The sequence below is a fragment of the Heterocephalus glaber genome, unplaced genomic scaffold (assembly GCF_053883595.1).
Source record: "Heterocephalus glaber isolate CG9 unplaced genomic scaffold, H.glaber_assembly_v1.0 deba00001497, whole genome shotgun sequence".
Classification (NCBI taxonomy): Eukaryota; Metazoa; Chordata; class Mammalia; order Rodentia; family Bathyergidae; genus Heterocephalus; species Heterocephalus glaber.
In genome coordinates this window covers 52,601,900-52,622,212 of record NW_028258320.1, presented here as the reverse complement: position 1 = coordinate 52,622,212, position 20,313 = coordinate 52,601,900, and the positions used below count along the sequence as shown (strand labels likewise).

At 55.4% G+C, this 20,313-nt stretch overlaps 2 protein-coding genes across 6 annotated transcripts in view; one reads left to right on the top strand and one right to left on the bottom strand.

Annotated features, from left to right (window-relative positions):
- Positions 1-273: 273 nt before the first annotated feature.
- Positions 274-17,580, top strand: Dpysl4 (dihydropyrimidinase like 4). 2 transcript variants are annotated; one of them, XM_004838713.3, is made up of 14 exons: positions 275-434; positions 4,624-4,712; positions 5,295-5,479; positions 7,304-7,468; positions 8,852-8,913; positions 9,019-9,099; positions 9,756-9,824; positions 10,232-10,352; positions 11,692-11,848; positions 12,144-12,285; positions 13,016-13,186; positions 13,607-13,786; positions 15,351-15,516; positions 16,616-17,580. In XM_004838713.3, the coding sequence occupies exons 1-14, from the start codon at positions 396-398 to the stop codon at positions 16,705-16,707; spliced, it is 1,719 nt and encodes a 572-aa protein (XP_004838770.1). In that variant the 5' UTR covers positions 275-395; the 3' UTR covers positions 16,708-17,580. The 2 variants fall into 2 exon arrangements, with proteins under 2 accessions (XP_087041722.1, XP_004838770.1); XM_087185596.1 differs by lacking the exon at positions 7,304-7,468 and having other exon boundaries at positions 274-434.
- An 844-nt stretch (positions 17,581-18,424) lies between these two features.
- Stk32c (serine/threonine kinase 32C) overlaps positions 18,425-20,313 on the bottom strand; it is a 94,180-nt gene continuing 92,291 nt past the window's right edge. For all 4 annotated transcript variants that reach the window (XM_021253251.2, XM_004838712.3, XM_021253252.2 and 1 more), the window contains one exon: positions 18,425-19,934. In XM_021253251.2, coding sequence (XP_021108910.1) covers positions 19,790-19,934 — 145 coding nt within the window. In that variant the 3' untranslated portion in view covers positions 18,425-19,789. The remainder of the gene's footprint in view (positions 19,935-20,313) is intronic.

The following is a 20,313-nucleotide window of genomic DNA, read 5'->3' as shown; positions in this document are numbered from 1 at the left end:
TGCTTCGGGTCATCACCGGGCAGGGCACAGGCGGGCCTGGCAGGACGCTGTCTGACCGCTCTCCTTTGCGGGATCCAAACTCCTCCAGCGTCTTCAGGGACAGGTCGCACCCGTTCCACTCCCCAGTCCGCACGCACCGGCAGGGGGTGCGAGAATCAGTCTAGCCCCAGGCAGGGGAGGTTGGGACGAGCTGGCGGGGGGCGGGGGATGAATGCAAATGAGAGGGGCGGGGCCTGAGCGCAGTTGAGCGAGGGCGGGGCCGGGAATCTTGCGCCCGTTTGCTCGCACTCTGGCGCTTCGCGCCCCACGCACACGCTGGGCTTAACGCGCGTCCCCGCTTGCTCGCCCGCTCCCGCGCCGCCCCTGCCGGTCCCCAGGCCTACCTGCGAAGCAGAATGTCCTTTCAGGGCAAGAAGAGCATTCCCCGGATTACGGTGAGCCCGCGCCCCCTGCCCACCGCCCGGAGTGGCCTTCTCGCTAGGCGGACCCTCAGCCCCTGCCTGTGGGTCGCGTCCCTGCGCAAGCCCGGTTCCGGCGCTAGCCCTTCCTCTCGGTTCCTTTGCGCGTTGCCGGCGACCGAGAATGCCGGTGCGGCTGCCCTGGACCCCGAGCACAGCGGCCTGCAAGCCCCGGAGTCAGTCTCCACTGCTCTCCGGGAAGGCCTGGAGCCGCGAGCGCCTCCTTCCCGAAGCTCGGGTGCCTCTCCTCCCGCCCGGCCTGGCTGGCCTGGAGCGCTGGCCTCCGGGGCGGCGGGCGGACGCCGGCTTTGTTGAGCGCCGGGCTGCGGGGCTCCCGATGCCTTACCTTCCTCGCACAGCTCAGGCCGCCCGTCCCTTGGACACGCCGCTTAGGCGCCTGGAGCTCTTTGTCCGAGACAAAGCGATTTAGCCTTGGCCTCTCGACCAGGAGCCCTTGATTGGCCCCGAATCTCTCCCCAAAGCCAGGTTGAGAGACTCCAAGGGAGGCAAGCACTCACTGTCCGATGATCTGCACCCCAGCAGCATGAGCCTTCCAGAGGAGACTCTGGTCCCAGTAACTCAGCACCCCCACGCACCATGTGGGAGGTCAGACTGGCCACCCACCCCTGCCAGGAAACAAAGCTTCCCCACTGAGGACGGGGTGGGGGACGAGGGACGAAGGAAGGGGAGGTGCCTGCTGGACCGTGGCGGGGAGCCCAAGGGGTCTCAGACCCAACTCTGGGCTTGTCCTCAGCAGGAGAGCTGGGAAGCCTGGTCGGGCACCAAACCCCCCCCAGCCTTTTGGGGGTTCAGTCCTTCCTGGGACACTCAAGGAGGAAAGCAACCTCCCCTACCGGAACAGAAGGGGCTCTGACCTCAAGCCTGCCCACTGCCCTTTCGGTTAGGCTGAAGAGGGCCTCCCAGCGGCCAGCCAAGAGGGGCCTGGGGGTGGAGCTTGAGGGTAGAAGGAAGACCCTCAGGGTGGACAAGGCGTTGGTGTCCTTAGGAGGGAGGCCAGATTATCACAACTTTCACCTCATCCTGATGGGACCTCTGAGAAGAGCATCCACCTCAGCCCAGCACCTTCTCTCTTGGTTCTAAATTCAGGGAAGACCCCAGAATCCGAGTTCTGGTGCCTGAAAACTGGGATCATGAACAAGGACCCCAGACCACAAGTGTCTTCTAGTCTCAAGCCTTCCTCTTTCTAGCTGGGTTTTCCTAGGGTTTACTGAAAATGAGCTGGAAGTGGTCCAGTGGAGGTGGACAGGGCATGACCAGAAGCAGCAGCCTGGTCAGAACCCTGGCTGCTGGAGCCCTTCAGAGTGGATGGCTGCGATGGCTCCAGGGCAGGGCTAGGGCTCAGTGAGGATGGGCAGTGGGCATCTACAGGACTTTGCAGGGAGATGCTGACAGCTGGGAACCAGCCATGCCGTGGACCAGGATCAGCAAACTTCTTCCATAATGGGCCAGGTAGTATCTACAGGTTTGTGGACCACAGTGTATCTGTCACATCTGTGCAGTCCTGGACCAGACATTCATGGGCATGACTGTGTTCCGTTGATACTTCAACTGTAGATACTGGACTGTGAATTTCATAAAATGTTTACAAGTCATGACATTCTTTTGATTTTTTTCAACCGATATGAAACATCTATTCAGAAGGCTGAAATAGGATCATCATGTTTGAGGACAAGCTGGTCAACTTAGCAAGACCACCCCATCTCAAAATAAAATAATAAAAAAAGGGGCTGGGGAATATTGGCCAGCGGTAGTTCCTGAGTTTGATCCCCAATGCTACAAAAAAAAACAAAATAACAACAACAACAAAAAAAACCCATCTATGGCTCCAGGCTGTGTAGATAGGGAGAAGGCTGGATTTGCCCTGCAGTGTGGCTTGCCAGCCCTTTTATGAACTACTTGATAGTAGTTTAATCTTTAATCAGTAGAATCCTGAAAGTTCAGCCCAAATAGATGTCAATTTGTATTTATTTATTTATTTAAATTTTTTTTTTTTTTTTTGTACCAGGGATCGAACTTGACCTTGCGCTTGCGAGGCAGGCGCCAGAACCACTGAGCTAAATCCCCAGCCCAGATGTCAGTTTTTAAAAAGTGAATAATGTAATGGGTTGAGGTATAACTTGTGGCGCGGTGGCTGCCTGGCAAGTGTAAGGTTCTGAGTTCCAGAAGAAAAAACAGTTACTGGGCTGGGGTTTTAGCTCAGTGATGCTGTGCCTGCCTCTGCCTCACAGCGCAAGGTCCTGAGAGTGATCCCCAGTAGCAAAAAAAACCAAGTGAATAATGTAATAAGATTCTTTAACCTCTCAGCCTCATAGAGTACTAGGTATTAAATTCTCAGCTTTATTCTCTTGACCTCAGACTCTAGAAAGAGCCAGAGCTAGGGCTGAAGCCCTGGCTAACAGTCTACCAGTGTGTGTGTGTGTGTGTGTGTGTGTGTGTGTGTGTGTGTGTGTGTTGGAGGGAGGAGGGTTGTGTGAACACTGGACAAGTAGCAGGCTGATGGATGGGAAAGGTGTGCAGAGTCTTATCACTTATATCGTTCCATGTCCTTCTGCTCCTTTTTGTTTCTGCTCCTTGAGGCAAGATCATCATCCCTGATGACCATGCAAAATCCTGGTAGTGACACACACTTTCTGCCTAACTCCTCCTTCCTGGCCATTTGGTGAAATTCTTAGAAGTAGTTTTATGGCTGCCAAGTATTGGGATCTAATGCCACAGGTCTGTGCTGCTGAGGTTTGCCTACACAAAAGCTAGCCTTGCTCAGTGTCACTTTCTTCACCTACCTGGGTACTGCCAGATATCACCGGAACCTGCAGTTGCCCCGTTTCTTCCTTGCCCTTTACCCGTATGGCCTGTCCATCAGCAAGTCCTGCCCACCTCACTCCCAGTTGCTGTCAAATTCCATTTCTCTTCACCTGTCCCTGTAATACTGGCTTGGAGCCTCTCATCTCACGTGGACAATCTCAGGAATCACCCAGGCAGAACCTTGTTTCCCAAGTTCAACCTTTCAATCTACATTTTTTGTTTGTTTGTTTGCTTTGGTACCAGGGATCAAACTCAGGACTTTGCACTTGCGAGGCAGGTGGCAGAACCACTGAGCTAAACGCCCGTCCCACAATCTATGTTTTACCTAGCAGTAGAGATGATCTCTTTACAACATCAAACAGACTGTGATCAAAATCTGCTTAAGGTCCCCAGTGTCCCTTGCACAAGTCACCCCTGTCCAGCTCTGGGTACTATCCCTGCATCTCCTCACAAGGTTCCAGCCCCTAGTCTCTTCTGGGGTCTGATGTCAACTCAAGCTCTGTCCTGCCCCAGGACCTTTGCACAGGTTGCTTCCTGGTCTGGAAAACACACACACACACACACACACACACTGCTCTACCGGACACCTCCTATACCATTATAGGCCTGCAGTGTCTTGCTGGAACAGAAGGCCCCCCCCATATATATATTGCACACTCTCTCTAACACACACACACACATACACACAGTCTCCAGTTCCAGTAATTCAGAAAGGCCCTTCATGATCTCTGAGGCAGCCTTACTGTCTCTTGAATTTCGTCATATCACTGTCTTTGTGCTCTTTGCATTTGTCACAGTATGATGATCACGTGCCTGTGTTTTACTGCTTCTACCTGTCTCCCCGCTCTGGGATGCAGCCTCCTAGAGTGGGGACCGAGCCTGCTGGGGCACTGCTCTGCCTTGTAGCTTCTATACCAAGATAAGCCTGCATCTTCCTGGTGGACCAGAAGCCCAGTTCAATCGGCTGCACCTCCTCAGCACAAGTGGATGCAGGGCCTCTGAGGATGTGAGACTGTTTAAAAAGGATCACCACACTTTCACCAGCCCTGGCTTTGCCCTGGGTTCCCCTTTTCCCTGTGCCTGCATTGAGGCCAGCTTGCTTGAGCAGTTGGTTTCTGGGCTGTGTGGGGTCACACAGGGTCGCCTCAGCATGGCAGCTGCTTCTGAGCACCCCATTTTGGGGTATGCTAAATAGTTGAGACAAACAGCTGCAGGCATTTGAGTTTGTTTTTATGTCTACAATTATGCCTGAATCTTTTGGTCTTAATTCCAGCAGAGGGAGTTACACTAAAGATGAGTTACTCAATCTGGAGAAAAAGTGTTCATTTTTTGTTTCCACTAGAGTGACCGCCTTCTGATCAAAGGTGGGAAGATCGTGAATGATGACCAGTCCTTTTACGCTGATTTGTATGTGGAGGATGGTTTGATTAAGTAAGTTTCCACCAAAAATATCTTCATAGATCGTATAAGTACATATCGATTACATGGTATCCAGGCAATTCACATTCAAGTGAAATTCATATAAATGCTTTCTTCTATTTCAAAACCCCACTCCCTGGAAACAGTGAGATGGGAGCCAGTGATTCATCTCATGTCTTGGATGATGAAAGTCTCGCCAGTTAATCATGAATTCTCTGGAAACAGAACAATGGCTTCCATGTTTCTTTGTGTTATTATAGCATTTAGTAAGACATTGAGCTCACAGTAGGTGGTTAATAAATACTCGTTGACTGTTTGTTCCTTTACTGTATCTGTCAAGTGGCTTCAGCCTCAGTTAGTGGTTAACAAGTAAAAACTCTTCTGGAAAACCAGAAGGGAAACATTGCTTGTCTTGAGCCACATAGTGAGTGATTTTATTCTCTGACCTCTAGAGGACCTGGGCAAATAAGCAGCTCTTTTCCTCAAGGGCAAGAACCCAAATGCACACTTCTAAGGGCTATGTGGCGCAGGAGCCTATTTGTGTTCTGATCTGGGCTCTCCATGTACAGTGCAATCTCTTCTTGTTGCTTTCAGACAGATTGGAGAAAACCTCATCGTCCCTGGGGGTATCAAGACCATAGATGCTCATGGCCTGATGGTCCTGCCTGGAGGGGTTGATGTCCACACAAGGCTGCAGATGCCAGTCCTGGGCATGACCCCAGCCGATGACTTCTGTCAGGGAACCAAGGCCGCACTGGCAGGAGGAACCACCATGATATGTGAGTATCTGGACCCCACCTCAAAGGAAAAGCATCTGCCCACTTGTATGTTACAGGAAATGTTATATCATGGTGTTTTTCTCATTTTGTTTCTTGTATCTCAATCTGAGAACCCTTGAGCACCCTTTTGTTATCCTCATTGGGGGTCATTTTTGGGTCATTCTTGTCTCATTCTGGCCAGCTCTGGAATGTTGCTGGGATTTCTGTGTAGCAAATAGATATGTGCCTGTTACTACTTCCTGAGGAATTGGAAGCTGGCCAAGGACAAGGGTTTGGAAAACCCAAATGCATTGGATGAGGATCACAGTTGGTTTGATTTGCAGAAATTTCCTGCCCATGTTAAGAATAGTTAAAGATAGAGGTTGTACAGCAATGCTATTATTATTCCATAACAACAACCAGAGTTCCTATTCCCTTAGAGCTATGTGTGCCAGGCTGAGCTCTGTCCTGACAGGCTTTGGGTCCCATGTGCTCATCTAAAACCCCTTAAGATCAGCAGAGCCACCCTGTTTGTGAGGTAAATTCACTGGTGTCCCGGGAACTGGCATGTGGTAAGTGCAGAGCCAGGAGGAAACCCCAGAGCCCAGCCCATTCCTTCACAGCAGCCTTGAATGCCATCAGCTTAGCAGTACTGAGCACAGATGTCTCAGCAGAGGTCTGAGGAACCTCACTGAAGCCTGACACCCTATGTTCCTTTGTTCTTGCTGTGTGACAGCAGGTAGCTTCACTGACCTCTCACCCAGCCCCCATTACTTATATGACCTGTCAAGAGCCCTTTCCTTACTGGGTCAAGAGGATTAAGAGTTAACTCACACAGCCTGACACAGAATAAATGCTGTCACTGCTGTTGCCAGGGAGGGCAATCCTGAGCACTTGGGGCACTTCACAGATGGCATTCAGCCATTGCTATAATCACAGTTTGGTTTGGTTTACTCAGAAAGAAGTGAAAGAAAACCAACAGCAGGCCATCTTATAATGTGACTGAGAGGCTGGCTACCTCAGGCCACCACTACTGGAGTGCGGACTGTTGTGGCCCAGGCAGGTGGGACAGCTGCACTGTTGATGTCATCTGCCCTAGGCTGTGAGGTGTCTCCAGGAGGACACAGAGATACCAGAGGTGTGAGGCTACAGCTGTGAATGGCTCAAGGAGGGGTAGGTCCCCAGCTTCATGGGGTCCTGGCTCATGATCTAAGCCCCAGGGCAAAAGGCGCTTATGTGAGGAATGCACAGGACAGAGGCAAAGCCTATTCCCCAGGGTAGGGGTGCATCTTCCATTTTCATTGCCCCACCCTGAGATCTCTCCTGGTCCATCCAAGGAGAGGCCAGAGCTTGCCAACCTTGGACCTTTGTTGGCAAGGGTGACAGCACAGCAGCTGTGTACTGAGGGTAGGATGGCACCATTTGAAGTGTGGAGTCCACGAGGCCCACAGGAAACCAGCCCAGTGCTAGGTGTAGTTTGGAGATGTGAAGCATATGGAGCTGACACGGTGGGCGGCTTGCTGCTCCACTTGGCCTTGAGGTGCATCACCTGTGCTATAGGTGGGCAAGGCCCCTGGCTATCACCAATACTCGGGATGCACCAGGTCCTCTGGGAGCAAGGTGGTTTGAACTTGGGCTCCTGTTTCACTCCCCTTCCCAGAAAGAGGCTGGGAGATGTGGGATAGAGGATGCCTTCAACAAAGTAGAAGGATTGGGTTCTTGGCAGAGGTATCCCACCCCCTGCTGCACTGTCCTCAGATCTGTCTCTGGTCTCCTGGGAACATGAAACCAAATCTTCCTTGGAGGCAGGTGGGGAGCCTGGCTGACTGTGCTGCTCCCCCATAGTGGACCACGTGTTCCCTGACGTGGGTGTGAGCCTGCTGGCAGCCTATGAGCAGTGGCGGGAGAAAGCAGACAGCATGGCCTGCTGTGACTATTCCCTGCATGTGGACATCCCCCGCTGGCATGAGAGCATCAAGGAGGAGCTGGAGGCCCTGGTCAAGGACAAGGGTGAGCAGTGGCTCCTGTGGGCTGGACTGGGAGGTGGCAGGCGCTGGAAGGTCAGGCTTCCCTGCCTGCATGCTGGGTGGAGAATGATCCTTGCCCTGACCTCTGTGTCCTTGTGGACTCTACTGACCTCACCCCAAGAGCTGGTGCCCAGGAATTGAGTAGAAGTTGAAGAAAAGTCACTTAGTCAATTTTGCTCTCAAAGACTTTAGACTGGGAGGTCATCACTCTCATTCACAGAGCTGAAGAAGGGGGGGGTTTCTTGTCATCTTCCCCAAGTTCCCAAAGAGTGACAGTCTTCCAACAGTGCCCTTTGGAACTCACGGCCCCACACCTCCCTTGCCTGGGGCTGGGGGAGGTGGTCAACTGTTGGTTTGGGGTCCTCATTACAGCCACGGTGCTGCTCTTACCTGGACTGGGGAGGCTGCAGCAGGGGGTCTCTAAACAGAGGTAAAAGCTAGGCACCTGCAGAGGCCCCCTCACCCGCACCAGGTAATGCCAGACATGGGCCATCAGTCTCGTGTTCACTGGATGATATTGCAGGGACTGGCCTGCGTCCTGACCAGCAGCCTCCATCGGATACCCCAAGGCAGGCCCCAAACTCCAAGTCACGTGCAGGTCGTCACCTGGGAGGATTTCTCAGATGGCATAGGGTGGCTCAGTTTCCCCACAGCGTTCATTTGCTTATCACGTCAGCACTTTTGACTCACTGAGGAGAGGAGGCTGTGGGCTGCATGAGTTTGAAAGGTGGGCAGGTTGGAATTGCCTCCAGGCCACGGGAGGACACACACAGGTCCCAGCCCCAGGGTGGGCAGGCTCTGGCTGCCCAGGAGATGGGAGATCTCAGCCTTCTTCCTGATTGGACCCTCCTGTTCCTCCTGCTTGTCCCAAGAGCCCAGCCCCGAGATCTGCCTGTCCCTCACAGCATGTCCCATGAGTGTGTATCATTCATAAGCTGGAGCATGACAGGGCAGGATTCTGAGGCCCCGTAGGCAGGTAACAGACTAGATGGCCCACGTAAGTCTCCCCCAGCGTACCAGGCTGGGCTGTGTTTCCTGCAGAGAGCTGCTGGAGCTCAGGCAGCAAGCCCATCACCGTGCTCTGTCTCTAGCAAGGGTGGAGGTCTTTTAGACAGATGTGAGGGGTTCTCCCCTGCCTCTGCCACTCAGTTCCTGAACTCAGTGCATAAGGAGCATATGGGCAGGGACGAGAATGTGGCCTACTCCATCTCTGTGGGCCAGCTTATTTATAGGTATGGGTGGGGAGGGATATGCCTGCAGGGTGGCTATGTCAGTTGGCATAGCCCCTTGGCCCTGGACACCGCTGGAGAGTGGGGAGCAGCAGAGGCTCCTTGGGCTGTCTGACCCTTTCCTCCCTGTCCTCCAGGTGTGAATTCCTTCCTGGTCTTCATGGCATACAAGGATAGGTGCCAGTGTACTGATGGCCAGGTAAGGGGTGGTACAGACAGAAGGGAACAAGTGGTGGTGTTTAAGGTCGCTTCCAGAGCAGATGTGGCCCTGTAGACATGGGCCCCTGGCCATTTCTCTTCCCAGATGTATGAGATCTTCAGCATCATCCGGGACCTGGGAGCCTTGGCCCAGGTGCACGCGGAGAATGGGGACATCGTGGAGGAGGTACTGCAGGGATGGGGCCCCCAGAAGGAATAGGGTCTGGGTGGGGTGGGGATGAGGGATGCACTGGGTGATACTCAGTGGGCGTACTTAATGTCTGAAACCTCGAGGGAGGGAATATTAAGTGTATTACTGTCAATAGCCTCTTGCCCAGGATCAAAAGTCAAATGAATTAGGAGAACCTGGGGCCTTTGAAGCCACAATACAGATTTTTCCATGACCACCACACTTCTTATCAAAATACCCCAGGACCACGTCATTGCTAAGGGCCCAGGACTGGGAGTTTCCCAGCACCCCAGTCTTAGCCCTGGAGATTGAGGCCCCCACGAGTCAAGGCCTTCTGCCAGGTGCCGAAGCCTCATTTCCTTCCCACCAGTGAGCGCTGTGTTGGGCCAGCGTCTGTGTCCTTCAGACTCATCCCAGACAGCCCTGGGTCTCTGAGGCAGGACCGCATGCTCCCCTGGCCAGCAAGGTCCCCTCTAGTTGAAGCATCTAAAGGCACCCCTTCCTCCCTGAGTTTGTCGTGCTTGGGCAATGTGGGATGTGTCCTGGTGGTCCAGGACTCCATTCCAAAAGCAGGGCCTGCCAGCCATGAACTTCACATCCAGGGCTCTGGCACCCCTTGGGACTGGAGCAAGGCATCCTGTTGGTTTATTTAGGAGCAGAAGCTGTTGCTGGAGCAAGGCATTACTGGGCCTGAGGGCCATGTGCTCAGCCACCCTGAGGAGGTAAGTCTGTGCCTGTCCAGTGCCATGGGAACAGTGTCCCTGGGTCAGACTTCACACCCAGACTCGGATTATCTCCTGGGGCTGGACTCAGGTTTGTCCTCATTTTAGGATCTGGGCAAAGCTGTGCTTACACCACCCTCATCTGGGGAGCGTGTATCAGCACTGTCTTCTGCTGGGCACATGTTCCCCACGACCACTGGTCACCCTGTGATCTTTACCTGAGGCTGAGCAGACAGTGTGGGCAGGCCCTGGGGTCCACGAGGGGCAGCCCACATCCCAAGCACCGAACCCTGGGCTGGGCCCTCATCCCAAGGGTGCCTCACTAGGCCTAGAGTCTCGTGGGTGATCTGTGGCCATCCCAGGGCCCTCCTGTGGCTTGAGTGCCCACTCCCCTCACCCATCCCCAGGTGGAGGCTGAGGCTGTATACCGAGCTGTCACCATCGCCAGGCAGGCCAACTGCCCGCTGTATGTCACCAAGTTGATGAGCAAGGGTGCAGCTGACGTGGTGGCCCAAGCCAAGCGCAGGGGTGAGTGCCCAGCCCTCCTCCCTGCATGCTGAATTGAGGGCATGGTCTCAGGCTCCTGGGAGACCTGCTGGCTGGTCCAAGAGCCCTCAGGTGGTGAGGAGGGTGAGGAGGGCAGGCCTGACAGAGGAGAAAGTCTCTTCATGGGGCACCTCCTGCCGAGGTTACACCAGAAGAGCAGCCCAAGGGAGATAACAGGATCCCGAGTCTCTAGGAGGGGCAGGGGCTGGATCCAAGTCCCCACCCTTGTAGGAGCAGCAGCTGCCCAGCAGGGAGCCTTGAAGAAAACCACAGGGCCTGTTCATCTGTTTCCATGGGAGCAACAGGCAGAATTATGCTGAGCAGGCATGCCTCAGTGCATCTGTCTGTCTGTCTGTCCAAGAGAGAGAGGCTTCTAGTTCCCCAGGAAGTCCCCTCCTTTAACATCTGTTGTACATCCAGGAGCTAGGGTGTACCAACCAAGGGCTGGGGTGCTGCCTGCCCACAGAACACCTGGCCAGCTGGAGGCAGCCCATATGCCTGGGAGGTGGCCACCCCAGCTCTCTTAGCAGGGGCTGGACCATGCAGGTCCCAACAGAGGCCGCTAAGCTCAGAGGGTCCAGGAACCCACATCACTGAAGAGGGCCCAGGGTTGGGGCACAGGACTAGATGGTGGGTAATCTCATTTCCCCAACTCCTAATGTCCCCACCATGTTTCATAAAGAGGACTCATTTCCTGCCCTGAGGCTGTGGTGGGCCCTGGAGTGGGTGTGGCTGTATACAGGGACCTGTATTCTGCATCCAGGATTGAAACAGAAACTCACTCTGTTAACGAGCAGGAGGATCATGAAGTTACCAGGCACAGGGTGAGCAGGTCTGCAGGGGCTAGCCCCAGGGCCTCCTGTCTGCTCCCAAAAGCTGTTCTTCAGCAGGGCTGGCTCTGCCAGGGCACCCCCACACCATGCTGAACTTGGCATTTGTTCCCTGGTCACTGGTGGGAGCCACCTCGGCCTGGAGCCTGAGCCCTGGACTGAAGAAGCCCTGGCCAGGAGACAGGCTGTGGCGGGAGGGCTGGGTGGGTATTATTTCCCACTCGACCTGCTGGCCAACTGTGGTTCCACTGGGGTGTCAGCAGCCTGACACCTAGCACAGGCCAGGGATATGGAGAAGACTCACTGTTAACGACTGCAGAGCCCTGCCCCAAGGGACCCCCAGGGCTGATGTCTGGCCTCCTGGCCAGGGCCAGGGCCCCAGAAGGGAAAACAAGGAAAGCAAGGGGCAGTGGGGATTGTGAGCAGTGCTCTGGTCTTTGGAGGTATACAGAGTGGCAGGGAGCGCTTGTCATGGGCTTTGCTCCCTGCAGGAGTGGTCGTGTTTGGGGAGCCCATCACTGCCAGCCTGGGTGCCGATGGCTTACACTACTGGAGCAAGAACTGGGCAAAGGCTGCAGCCTTTGTCACCTCACCCCCCATCAACCCAGACCCCACCACTGCAGACCACCTTACCTCCCTCCTGTCCAGGTGAGCAGACACCAACAGGAGCCCAGGTCAGCATGTGGGCTCCACACTTGCCCACCACACTTGTACCTCTTCCACATGAACCCAGGGCTCCCGTAAAGTAGTAGTTGGTGGGGGAGGTACGGGGCCCTTTGGTCCCGGCTGGGGCTTCCACATAGCAGCTGTCACCTCACTCTTGGTCCATCGCAGTGGAAGCTCTGCTCTGCAGTGGGACCCCTCAGACCGCCATGTGGCTGTGCTGCCTGCTCAGGAGGGCTAGGTCCTTGCCTGGGCTCCTCTGACCCTAGCTTGTTCCCAGTGGGGACCTCCAGGTGACGGGTAGCGCCCACTGCACCTTCACTACTGCCCAGAAGGCTGTTGGCAAAGACAACTTCACACTGATCCCTGAGGGCACCAACGGTGTTGAGGAGCGCATGTCTGTGGTCTGGGAGAAGTGCGTGGTGAGTCCAGGCTTGGGGTTGTCTGTGGCATTCTGAGGGGGGCCCTGATAGCCAGAAACACTCTTGAGATAGAAGTTGGGCCCCACCCTACCCTGCTGTCCAGGGCCCTGAAGACATGTGGTCTGGCCCCTCCAGGCGAGACTCACAGCTAGCTGTTACCCTCTACCCTCCCTGCAGATTCTAACATCATGTATATGTATCAGAACATCACCTTGTACCCCATAAATATGTACACTTTGGGGTGTCAATTAAAAATTAGAACATTTTTTACGTGGTTCCACCGCCTGCCTCACAAGCACAAGGTCCCGAGTTTGATCCCCGGTACCAACAAAAAAATTAGAACATTTTTTAAAAACGCATTTACCCACTCAGATAAGAGCAGGTCCCTTGTCTTATGTCACCCTGCCCTCTGTCCTGAGCCTTCTCTGAGCACTTACCTCATCCACCTTGCCTCTCAGGACTGTCACAGTCCTTCACGGGACAATGACATTGTTATCAAAGCTTTGCCATTTACCCACAAAGTGAGCCCAGAAATGAGCCTTCATTCACAGGATCGTCGCACCAGCTGGCTTGCCTGTCTGGGTACAGCAGTGCCCCAGCCTGGGCTGAGCCTGGGGTGTTACAGTGGCGAGGCTATGAGTCTCCGGCTGGCCCTAGTTGCCTGGGGTACCTTGGTGACATATGGGAAACCAGACCCAGTTCTCCCCCAACTGGCCTTTTTGATTCTCAGGCCTCTGGGAAAATGGATGAGAATGAATTTGTGGCTGTGACCAGTACAAATGCTGCCAAAATCTTCAACTTTTACCCAAGGAAGGGGCGAGTAGCTGTGGGCTCTGATGCTGACCTGGTTATCTGGAACCCCAGGGCCACAAAGATCATCTCTGCCAAGACCCACAATGTGGTAAGCAAGCCCAGACCTTCTCTCAGGCTGGGTTCTCAGGGGAGTTCCAGGGATGGAGACTGAGTCCCCCACGCCCAGCCTCACCTATCTCTGGCCCAACCATACCATCTGGCTGCTTCTCTGAGAGGTGTGTGGTGGGGTACAAATGATGCTGAGGCAGAGGGTGCTGCGCCTGCCATGCAGGGGGTGGGTACCCATGCTGGCTGTTGCCCGAGCTCCCTTTGTTCCTGTAAGAACTATGTGACTGAGAGATGCCTGGAGCAAGGGGCTGTTGCTTCTCAGTGCCTGCAAGTCTGCCTCGTTGAGTACTGTTGCTGCTCTTGCACCAGCACACACAGACCTCCTTCATCCCTAGGAGTGCAATGGGGGCTGAAGGGGGCAGGGCTGAAGGACACTAGGCCCACAGGCCTCTCTCCCCAGAATGTGGAGTACAACATTTTTGAAGGAGTTGAGTGCCGAGGAGCCCCCACGGTGGTCATCAGCCAAGGCAGAGTCGTGCTGGAGGATGGGAATCTGTCTGCCACCCCCGGGTCTGGCCGCTTCATTCCTCGGAAGACATTCCCAGACTTTGTCTACAAGAGGATAAAGGCCCGCAACAGAGTAAGGGTTGGGCCTGCGGGGCCCTCATGGGTGGGTGGGGTATGCAGTACTCCACCCAGGTGCAGGGAGCCCCTCAGTGTGAGGGTTTTTTGTTTTGTTTTCATTGGTTGTTTTGGCGATACAGGGGATTGAACTCAAGACCCTGCACTTGGCAGGTGCAGCGCCACTGAGCTAAATCCCTGGCCCTTAAGAATAGCTTTTCTTTCCTTTTTTCCTTTTCTTCATTGCTGGAGGTCGAACCCAGGGCCTTGCACAGGCTAGGCAAGTTCTGGACCCCTGAGCTACACCCTCAGCTCAATGTGAGGTTTTGGTCCTAGCCAGCCTGGCCCTGGCCCGCAGAGTGCTGCCCATTGCTTGCCCCGGGCCTGCTGGCTGTAAGTGGAGCAGAGCCTGCTGGAAGGAAGAGGGCAAGGAGGCCATCTGTGGCCAGAGATCTCCTGTGTGCCCACGGTCAGCTGCCAACTTACTTCCCCATCCACCAGTCCATGTTCATCTGTGTCTGGCATGTGTCTGCCCCAGCCACCAGTGCTTCTCCCACACATACCACACACACCTTGCACACACACAGGACAGTGTGGCAGTTACTGTACACACTGGTGTACTTCACCCAGCTCCGCTCCAGGCGTTCCAGGGGGATGTGGAACTCAATGGGGAGTGCTGGCATTCCGCACGGGCAACGATGGTCTCCTGGGGTAGGGGCTTGCACTGCTTTTGTCCATCCTAGAAGGGTGGCATCTCCATTAATTTGCAAAGACACAGCTGTCAAGGCTGTCAGAGCCCACAAAGGTGCTGGCGCCAATCTGACCCTGGGCTGCTACCTCCTCTGCCAGGGTTTGAGTGGGCAAGGCGCCGGCCCAGGCCTGGGGCACACACATCTCTCACCTCCCTCCCTCCCTCCCTGAGGGGTGGGCTGGGCAGGAATGGGGGTTCTGTTAAGAGCCTCCTGAAGGGCAGCCCTGTGAGAGCAGACCAGCCCCATTTTCAGAGGAGGGGTGCAAGGGCAGGGGGGCTGCATTCGGTCCTGAGACCTTGGGACTCTGCCTCACGCTGACTTGCTCTTATCATCAGCCCAACTATGATACACAGCCCTCCCCAAGCAAAGATCTGATCAGAGGGCCCCCAGGGCTGGGCTCAGACCTGGCAGTTATGGGTGTAACCCAGGATCCTGAGTGAGGTAGTTGGCCCGAAGCATAGCTGCATCTGAAGGTCTGACTTCAGGCTCCAGGTCATTTGTCCATCCTGGGGCTCCTGGGAAATGCTTTGCTCCTCCCGCTGAGGTTGTGGCTGGGTGTGTGTGCATGGGAGCTGCAGGGAGAGTTGTGTGCACAAGTGTGTAGATCTAAAGGGATGTATGTACCTGTGGGCAGGTGTGTGTATGGAGAGGGGCACTTTGAGGAGGGAGGCCTGTGTGTCCAGGCTGTATGGGTCCTGCCATTGGAGAGGAGCCTGGAACTCCTGAGCTGGGTGGAGTTGGGGTACAGAGCAGAGCAGGCCCTTAGACAGGGGTGCTGCCCTCCAGCTGCTGGTCGTCAGTCCCCTTATACCCAGCCCCCTTGGCCCACAGCTGGCAGAGATCCACGGTGTGCCCCGAGGCCTCTATGACGGGCCGGTCCATGAAGTGATGGTGCCTGCCAAGTCAGGGAGCAGCACCCAGGCCCGTGCATCCTGCCCAGGCAAGATCTCAGTGCCACCTGTGCGCAACCTGCACCAGTCAGGATTCAGCTTATCCGGTGAGTTGAGCCTGGAGTGCAGGGTGAGAGCTCTGCTGCCAGATCCTGAGGGGTAGTGAGCCTGTTTGGGGCTACCAAGCCTCAGACTCCAGGGCCTACCATGTTCCTGAGTGTTACTGAGTTTGCTGAAGGTTGCAGGGCTGCCCATACCTGTGCCTACACCCGGCAGCTCCCAGGGTCGGGTGCTGTGCATGCTAATGAGGGGCCTTGTGAGGGGCAAAGGACTGTGAGCCCGAGCTGGGGAAGCCCCTTCCTGCCCTCAGGCTTCTGTGATGTACTCCCCCTCTTGAGCCAATACACTGGGTGTGCAGGCTGTCACTCAGCCCAGGGCTGAGCATGGGATGGCAGGCAAGGGGGCCCCTTTCCAGGGACTCACATGTACTGCAGCGATTCAGCTTGCCCAGGCTAGCCAGCCTGAGTCACTGTGAGGTCTCAGGAATGGGTCTGAGCTGTGTGGCAGTGAAATGCCTGGGAGGGCACAGGCTCCTCCTGGAGGTGCTGATGGCCAGAACCCAGCCTCTGGGTAGGGCCTCTGCTGTGCCTCCTACAGACCATGAGCTGAGGAGCCGCCAGAAGCCTGGAGTACCCAGGATCTCCCTGAAAACTGGAGCCAGACCTCTCCCTCTTTCCCTACCCTTGGGTGGGAGCCAGACCAGCCTGATGCCGTCTCATCCTCCTGCGTGGGACAGTGCTGGTAGTCTCTGATCACATGCTGGGAGTGTAGGACCAGGGGCAAGTTCTCCAAATCCAACATTGTCTTGCAACTGGGGGCAGCTTTCTCCCATCGCACGGACCCATGAGAAAGATGAGGCAGGAAGGCTTCCTGGAATCCCCACAGATCTTAGGGATTCATTGGGATCTTTCCTGTGGCCCTAGAGCCTCAGGGATGGGGGGGATCCTGCCTGGCCAGGTGGTCTACCAGCCACAGCCTCAGGGAGCCAAGATCCTCAGAGACCTCAGGTACACTGTATGAGGGTGGGTGGGGCTCTGTAGTCACCTCAGGGTGCAGGAGCCCTGCCTACCTCCCCCTCTTGGCTCAAAGGGAACCTCTACACTCTGCTTCATTCTCCTTACCACAACCCCCTTCCCTTTTCTTCAGGGTCTCAGGCAGATGATCACATCGCTAGACGCACTGCTCAGAAGATCATGGCGCCCCCTGGTGGACGTTCAAACATCACTTCTCTTTCCTAGACATGTAGGACTTGGGGTCCAGGGGGGTGCTGTTCCCCCTGGAGAGTGGTGTGAAGACCACTCACCACAGTTAGCTCTTTCCTTCGTAGAAGTTACTTTGAAAGGTGCTCTGCTTGCCTTTCCCTTCCCCATAAGCTCTCCTTTTGGGGTCCCAGGTCCTATTATGAGGAGCCTCCCTCAAGAGGGCTGAATTTGGGGAGATTTCACTGCCAGAGTGAGGAGGCTTGACACGGCAGTTGACAACTCAGGTGGTCCCCAGCCTGGGTGCTAGGTACTCTAATGTCCACTCAGCCTCAGTTTGAAGGCAGGGGCCCCCCACTAGGGTGTGGGAACCCCTAGGAGCTTCATCATGGGAGTGGCTGACTGGGGCTTTGAGCTTGTGAACCCACCAGGGGCTGGGTCTAGGCTTGTTTGCTGCCTCCTCCCCATTAGGACTCACTGCCCAAGCACACCTGCCTGCCCCATGGTGCTAAGGTACAGTCATCCCTTAGGGGCCTGTTACCTCGTCTCCCTGGCATGGGAAGGAGAGTGGGCAAGCCGGGCTTCCAGCCTCATAGAGCTGCTGTGACTTCAGGGATCCACCAGGAACTTAGCATAGGGCAGCTCCCTCCTAAGCAGGGACTCTCGTGTATACACTTCCAGGGACCAAACCTGAGCTTCCACAGGAGCCCATCTCCAGGGAAGCTTCGAGATCCTTTAGCCAAGATGTTCTCCTTTTACTATGAAATGTGTATTTCCATAGGTTTATTAGCATAGCAGTTTTGTACAGTGAGGAAACTAGCCAGCAACCTATGCATGCTGCCACCCCAGACGGTGGGCATTGTCTCAGCCCAGTGTGAGTCAGGTCAATTAAAGATGTCTGGGTTAGAAGCCCATGTGTGTGGACAGCCTGGCTTTCTCCCCTCACACAAGCCCCATGAGCAGCTGCTGTGCTGACCTAGGTGCCACCTTGCCGCTGCTGTCCCCCTAGCCTCATGGCTAATGAAAGGCAGTCATGTCCTGCAGTGCATCTCTGCCTGCATGGAGCCACGGGAAGGCTGGGCCTGAATGGTGGGAGGAGCTGCAAGGATGCAGACTGACGTGCAGCCAGGTGGTCACAGTGAGGGTGCCCATACCCATTCTGACTGACTTCAAACTAGCCCAGAAAGCTGGATTGCCAAGGTGCATGGGAACCTGCAGGTAGCTGGAGGTGTGGAGGCAGCCTAGGCAGTTGCCACTCACATGCTGCAAGAGCTAAGCCCGGCCCCTCTGGGCAGAGCAGCCTCAGAACCCTGGAAGTCAGGACTGCACTGGCCTCCTGGCCTCAGCCTCTTTCTCAAAGGTGGTGCCAGTATGTACTCCGGGTGGGATGTTCCCGCCCCAGGAGCAGGGAGGTCTCCCTGACTACTACCACTGTTCTCTGGCCACTGCCAGATATCAGTGCTTCCCCTGCAACCTCTGACGGGTCACATGTGCATCAGGGCTCTGGTAAAGCACTCATCTTGGCAGCTCACCTGAAGAAGGGCCCTTCTGGCATCCAGCTACTTCCTTCCTGGGTTCCCTTTGGTCCAGATGTACTTGGTCAGTGAGGCCTTGGCACCAGAGTTCACATGGGCTGATATCCACTGGGCCAGTGTCTCCCACCAGAGTCTCATCCAAGGAGACGGTGATAAAGGGAACTGATGACATCCCATCCCTGCCAGCCTCACAGAAAGGAGCATCATTCCCAAAACGCATGCTCAGCATTACACATTTATGCAGGACCCTGAACTCCCTCATCCAGAACACAGCCACCTCTGGGGTCTCGCTGTAGCACAGTCACCTGGATGTGACCATGCTGCCCTCCTGGTGATGACCTGGGTGTCACATCCGTTCTTGTGTGTACACCACATTGAGTTGATGAGATCCAGGTCTTGCTGCAGAACCGATGGTCAGCTCCCACTGTGTCTGGGCCAGGGCAGGCAGGGGCCAGGGAGCTTCCTGTTCTTCCTGCAACTTCTGACTTGGTACTGGCACAGCCAGATCTTCCTCCAGTATTCTGTGATCATTCTGGCCCTTCATCATTTCATAGCCCTACCAAGCAGGAGGGAAGTGTTCACTGGGGTAGAGCTGGCTCCACAGACAGGTCTGGGGTGGCTACTGACCTGGGAAGGCCATAAACATGGCACAGTGATTCCCCCAAGGATACCTGGGCAGGCCTGTCTGGAGCTGGTGCAGCCCAATTGTCCTGTTACCATTCTGACTACAGAAGCACAGGGCAGCAGTGAGAGCCTTGTGGGTTGCTGCTGTCCAGCCCTGCAGGAGCTGCACTGTGTGGGACACTGCTAGAGGCTCCTGGGCATTGTGTCACCTCCATCTCACCCCCATCTCAAAGTCACCATCAGCAGCCTTGTGGCCCCAGAACATGGGCTGGGGCAGTCACCCCCAGGCCACAGTCCTGGGCTTTGGTAGGGCTTTGCCCAGTAAGAGCTGTCCAACAGGGCCCCCATCCTGGCTGCTCAAACCTGGACAGCTTTCTCTATGTAAAACTGCAGGCACTGGACCGCACCACACCCCAAGCAAAGAACACACAGACCACTGGACAGCAGTTCTCAGATTGTAATTCTCATTGGTGAAAACTGTACAGAAAAACAGCAGAAACTGCCGCAACAATGTGTAGCTAGAAAACATTCTTTGCCTTCCCACCCACTCCCACCCCCAACCCCTGCCTCAGATGTACAAGAATGGAGCAGAACTGGACCAAACTCGTGCACAAGCCTTGGCAGGGCCTGGCAACAAGGTCGTGCTATGTACAGCCGAGTCCATAGGGAGCAGAGGGCTCCTGTGCCACCGTGCTGCACCTGGCCTCCTGCAACCTGCCAGCTCATGGTCACAGGGACGGGCTATGGCATCCCTTCCTCCACTGCAAGTAACCAGGGCCCAGGTGGCATTGGCCAGCCTGGCCCACCTGCCACCCTCCACAGCTCCTGCCAGTCTGGCCACACCCCAGCCTTGAGGGCAGGTTCTCGGGCAGACCCTTGGCCCTGCTGCCTCCTTCCTCTGGCAGACCTGAGTCTCCAAAGCAGCCTGAGAGTCAACTACCCTTGGATGCCACACAGGCAGCCTAGCTGCTCCCACCTGAGGGGCAGATGGAGCCACACATAGGCAAGGCCACACTCTCCGTCTCGCTGTCCACCATGGGCTCTGCGGCATCCCCAGTCTCAGGGGCTGTAAGAGGCTCGTTAGTGAGGTCCTGGCTCCTCTTCAGCCTGGGGGAACATAGGTGCCCATGCAGCCCACCTGGTACACTACTGCCCAGGAGCTGCTCTTGCAGAGACTCATCTAAGGATTCTGGGATGTTTCTCAGGGACTTGTTGTGGGGTGCCCATGTGCTAGCCAAGTGCTGGGAATCTTCCTGGATGGAAGCCCTGCTCTGGGGCATTCAGGGCTCAGCAGAGAGCCTGACAGGGTACATGGGGCCCCAGGAGATGAGGGTCATGGGGATAGCTCTGAGCTGGGGGCAGCAGGCTGGCAAATCCCAGTTCATGCCCAGCTGAACACTGAAGGGAGGCCTGGCTTAGTGCCCATTCTAGGGATCAAATACTTTGGAACAGGGCTTTTCCACAAGCTTGAAAAAGACAGTTCTTC

Coding starts and splice junctions, on each gene's coding strand:
- Dpysl4 (XM_004838713.3), top strand. CDS start 396: ATGTCCTTTCAGGGCAAGAAGAGCATTCCCCGGATTACG. Junction 7,469..8,851: donor GGCCCTGGTCAAGGACAAGG/GTGAGCAGTGGC, acceptor CCTGTCCTCCAG/GTGTGAATTCCTTCCTGGTC. Junction 10,353..11,691: donor GGCCCAAGCCAAGCGCAGGG/GTGAGTGCCCAG, acceptor TGCTCCCTGCAG/GAGTGGTCGTGTTTGGGGAG.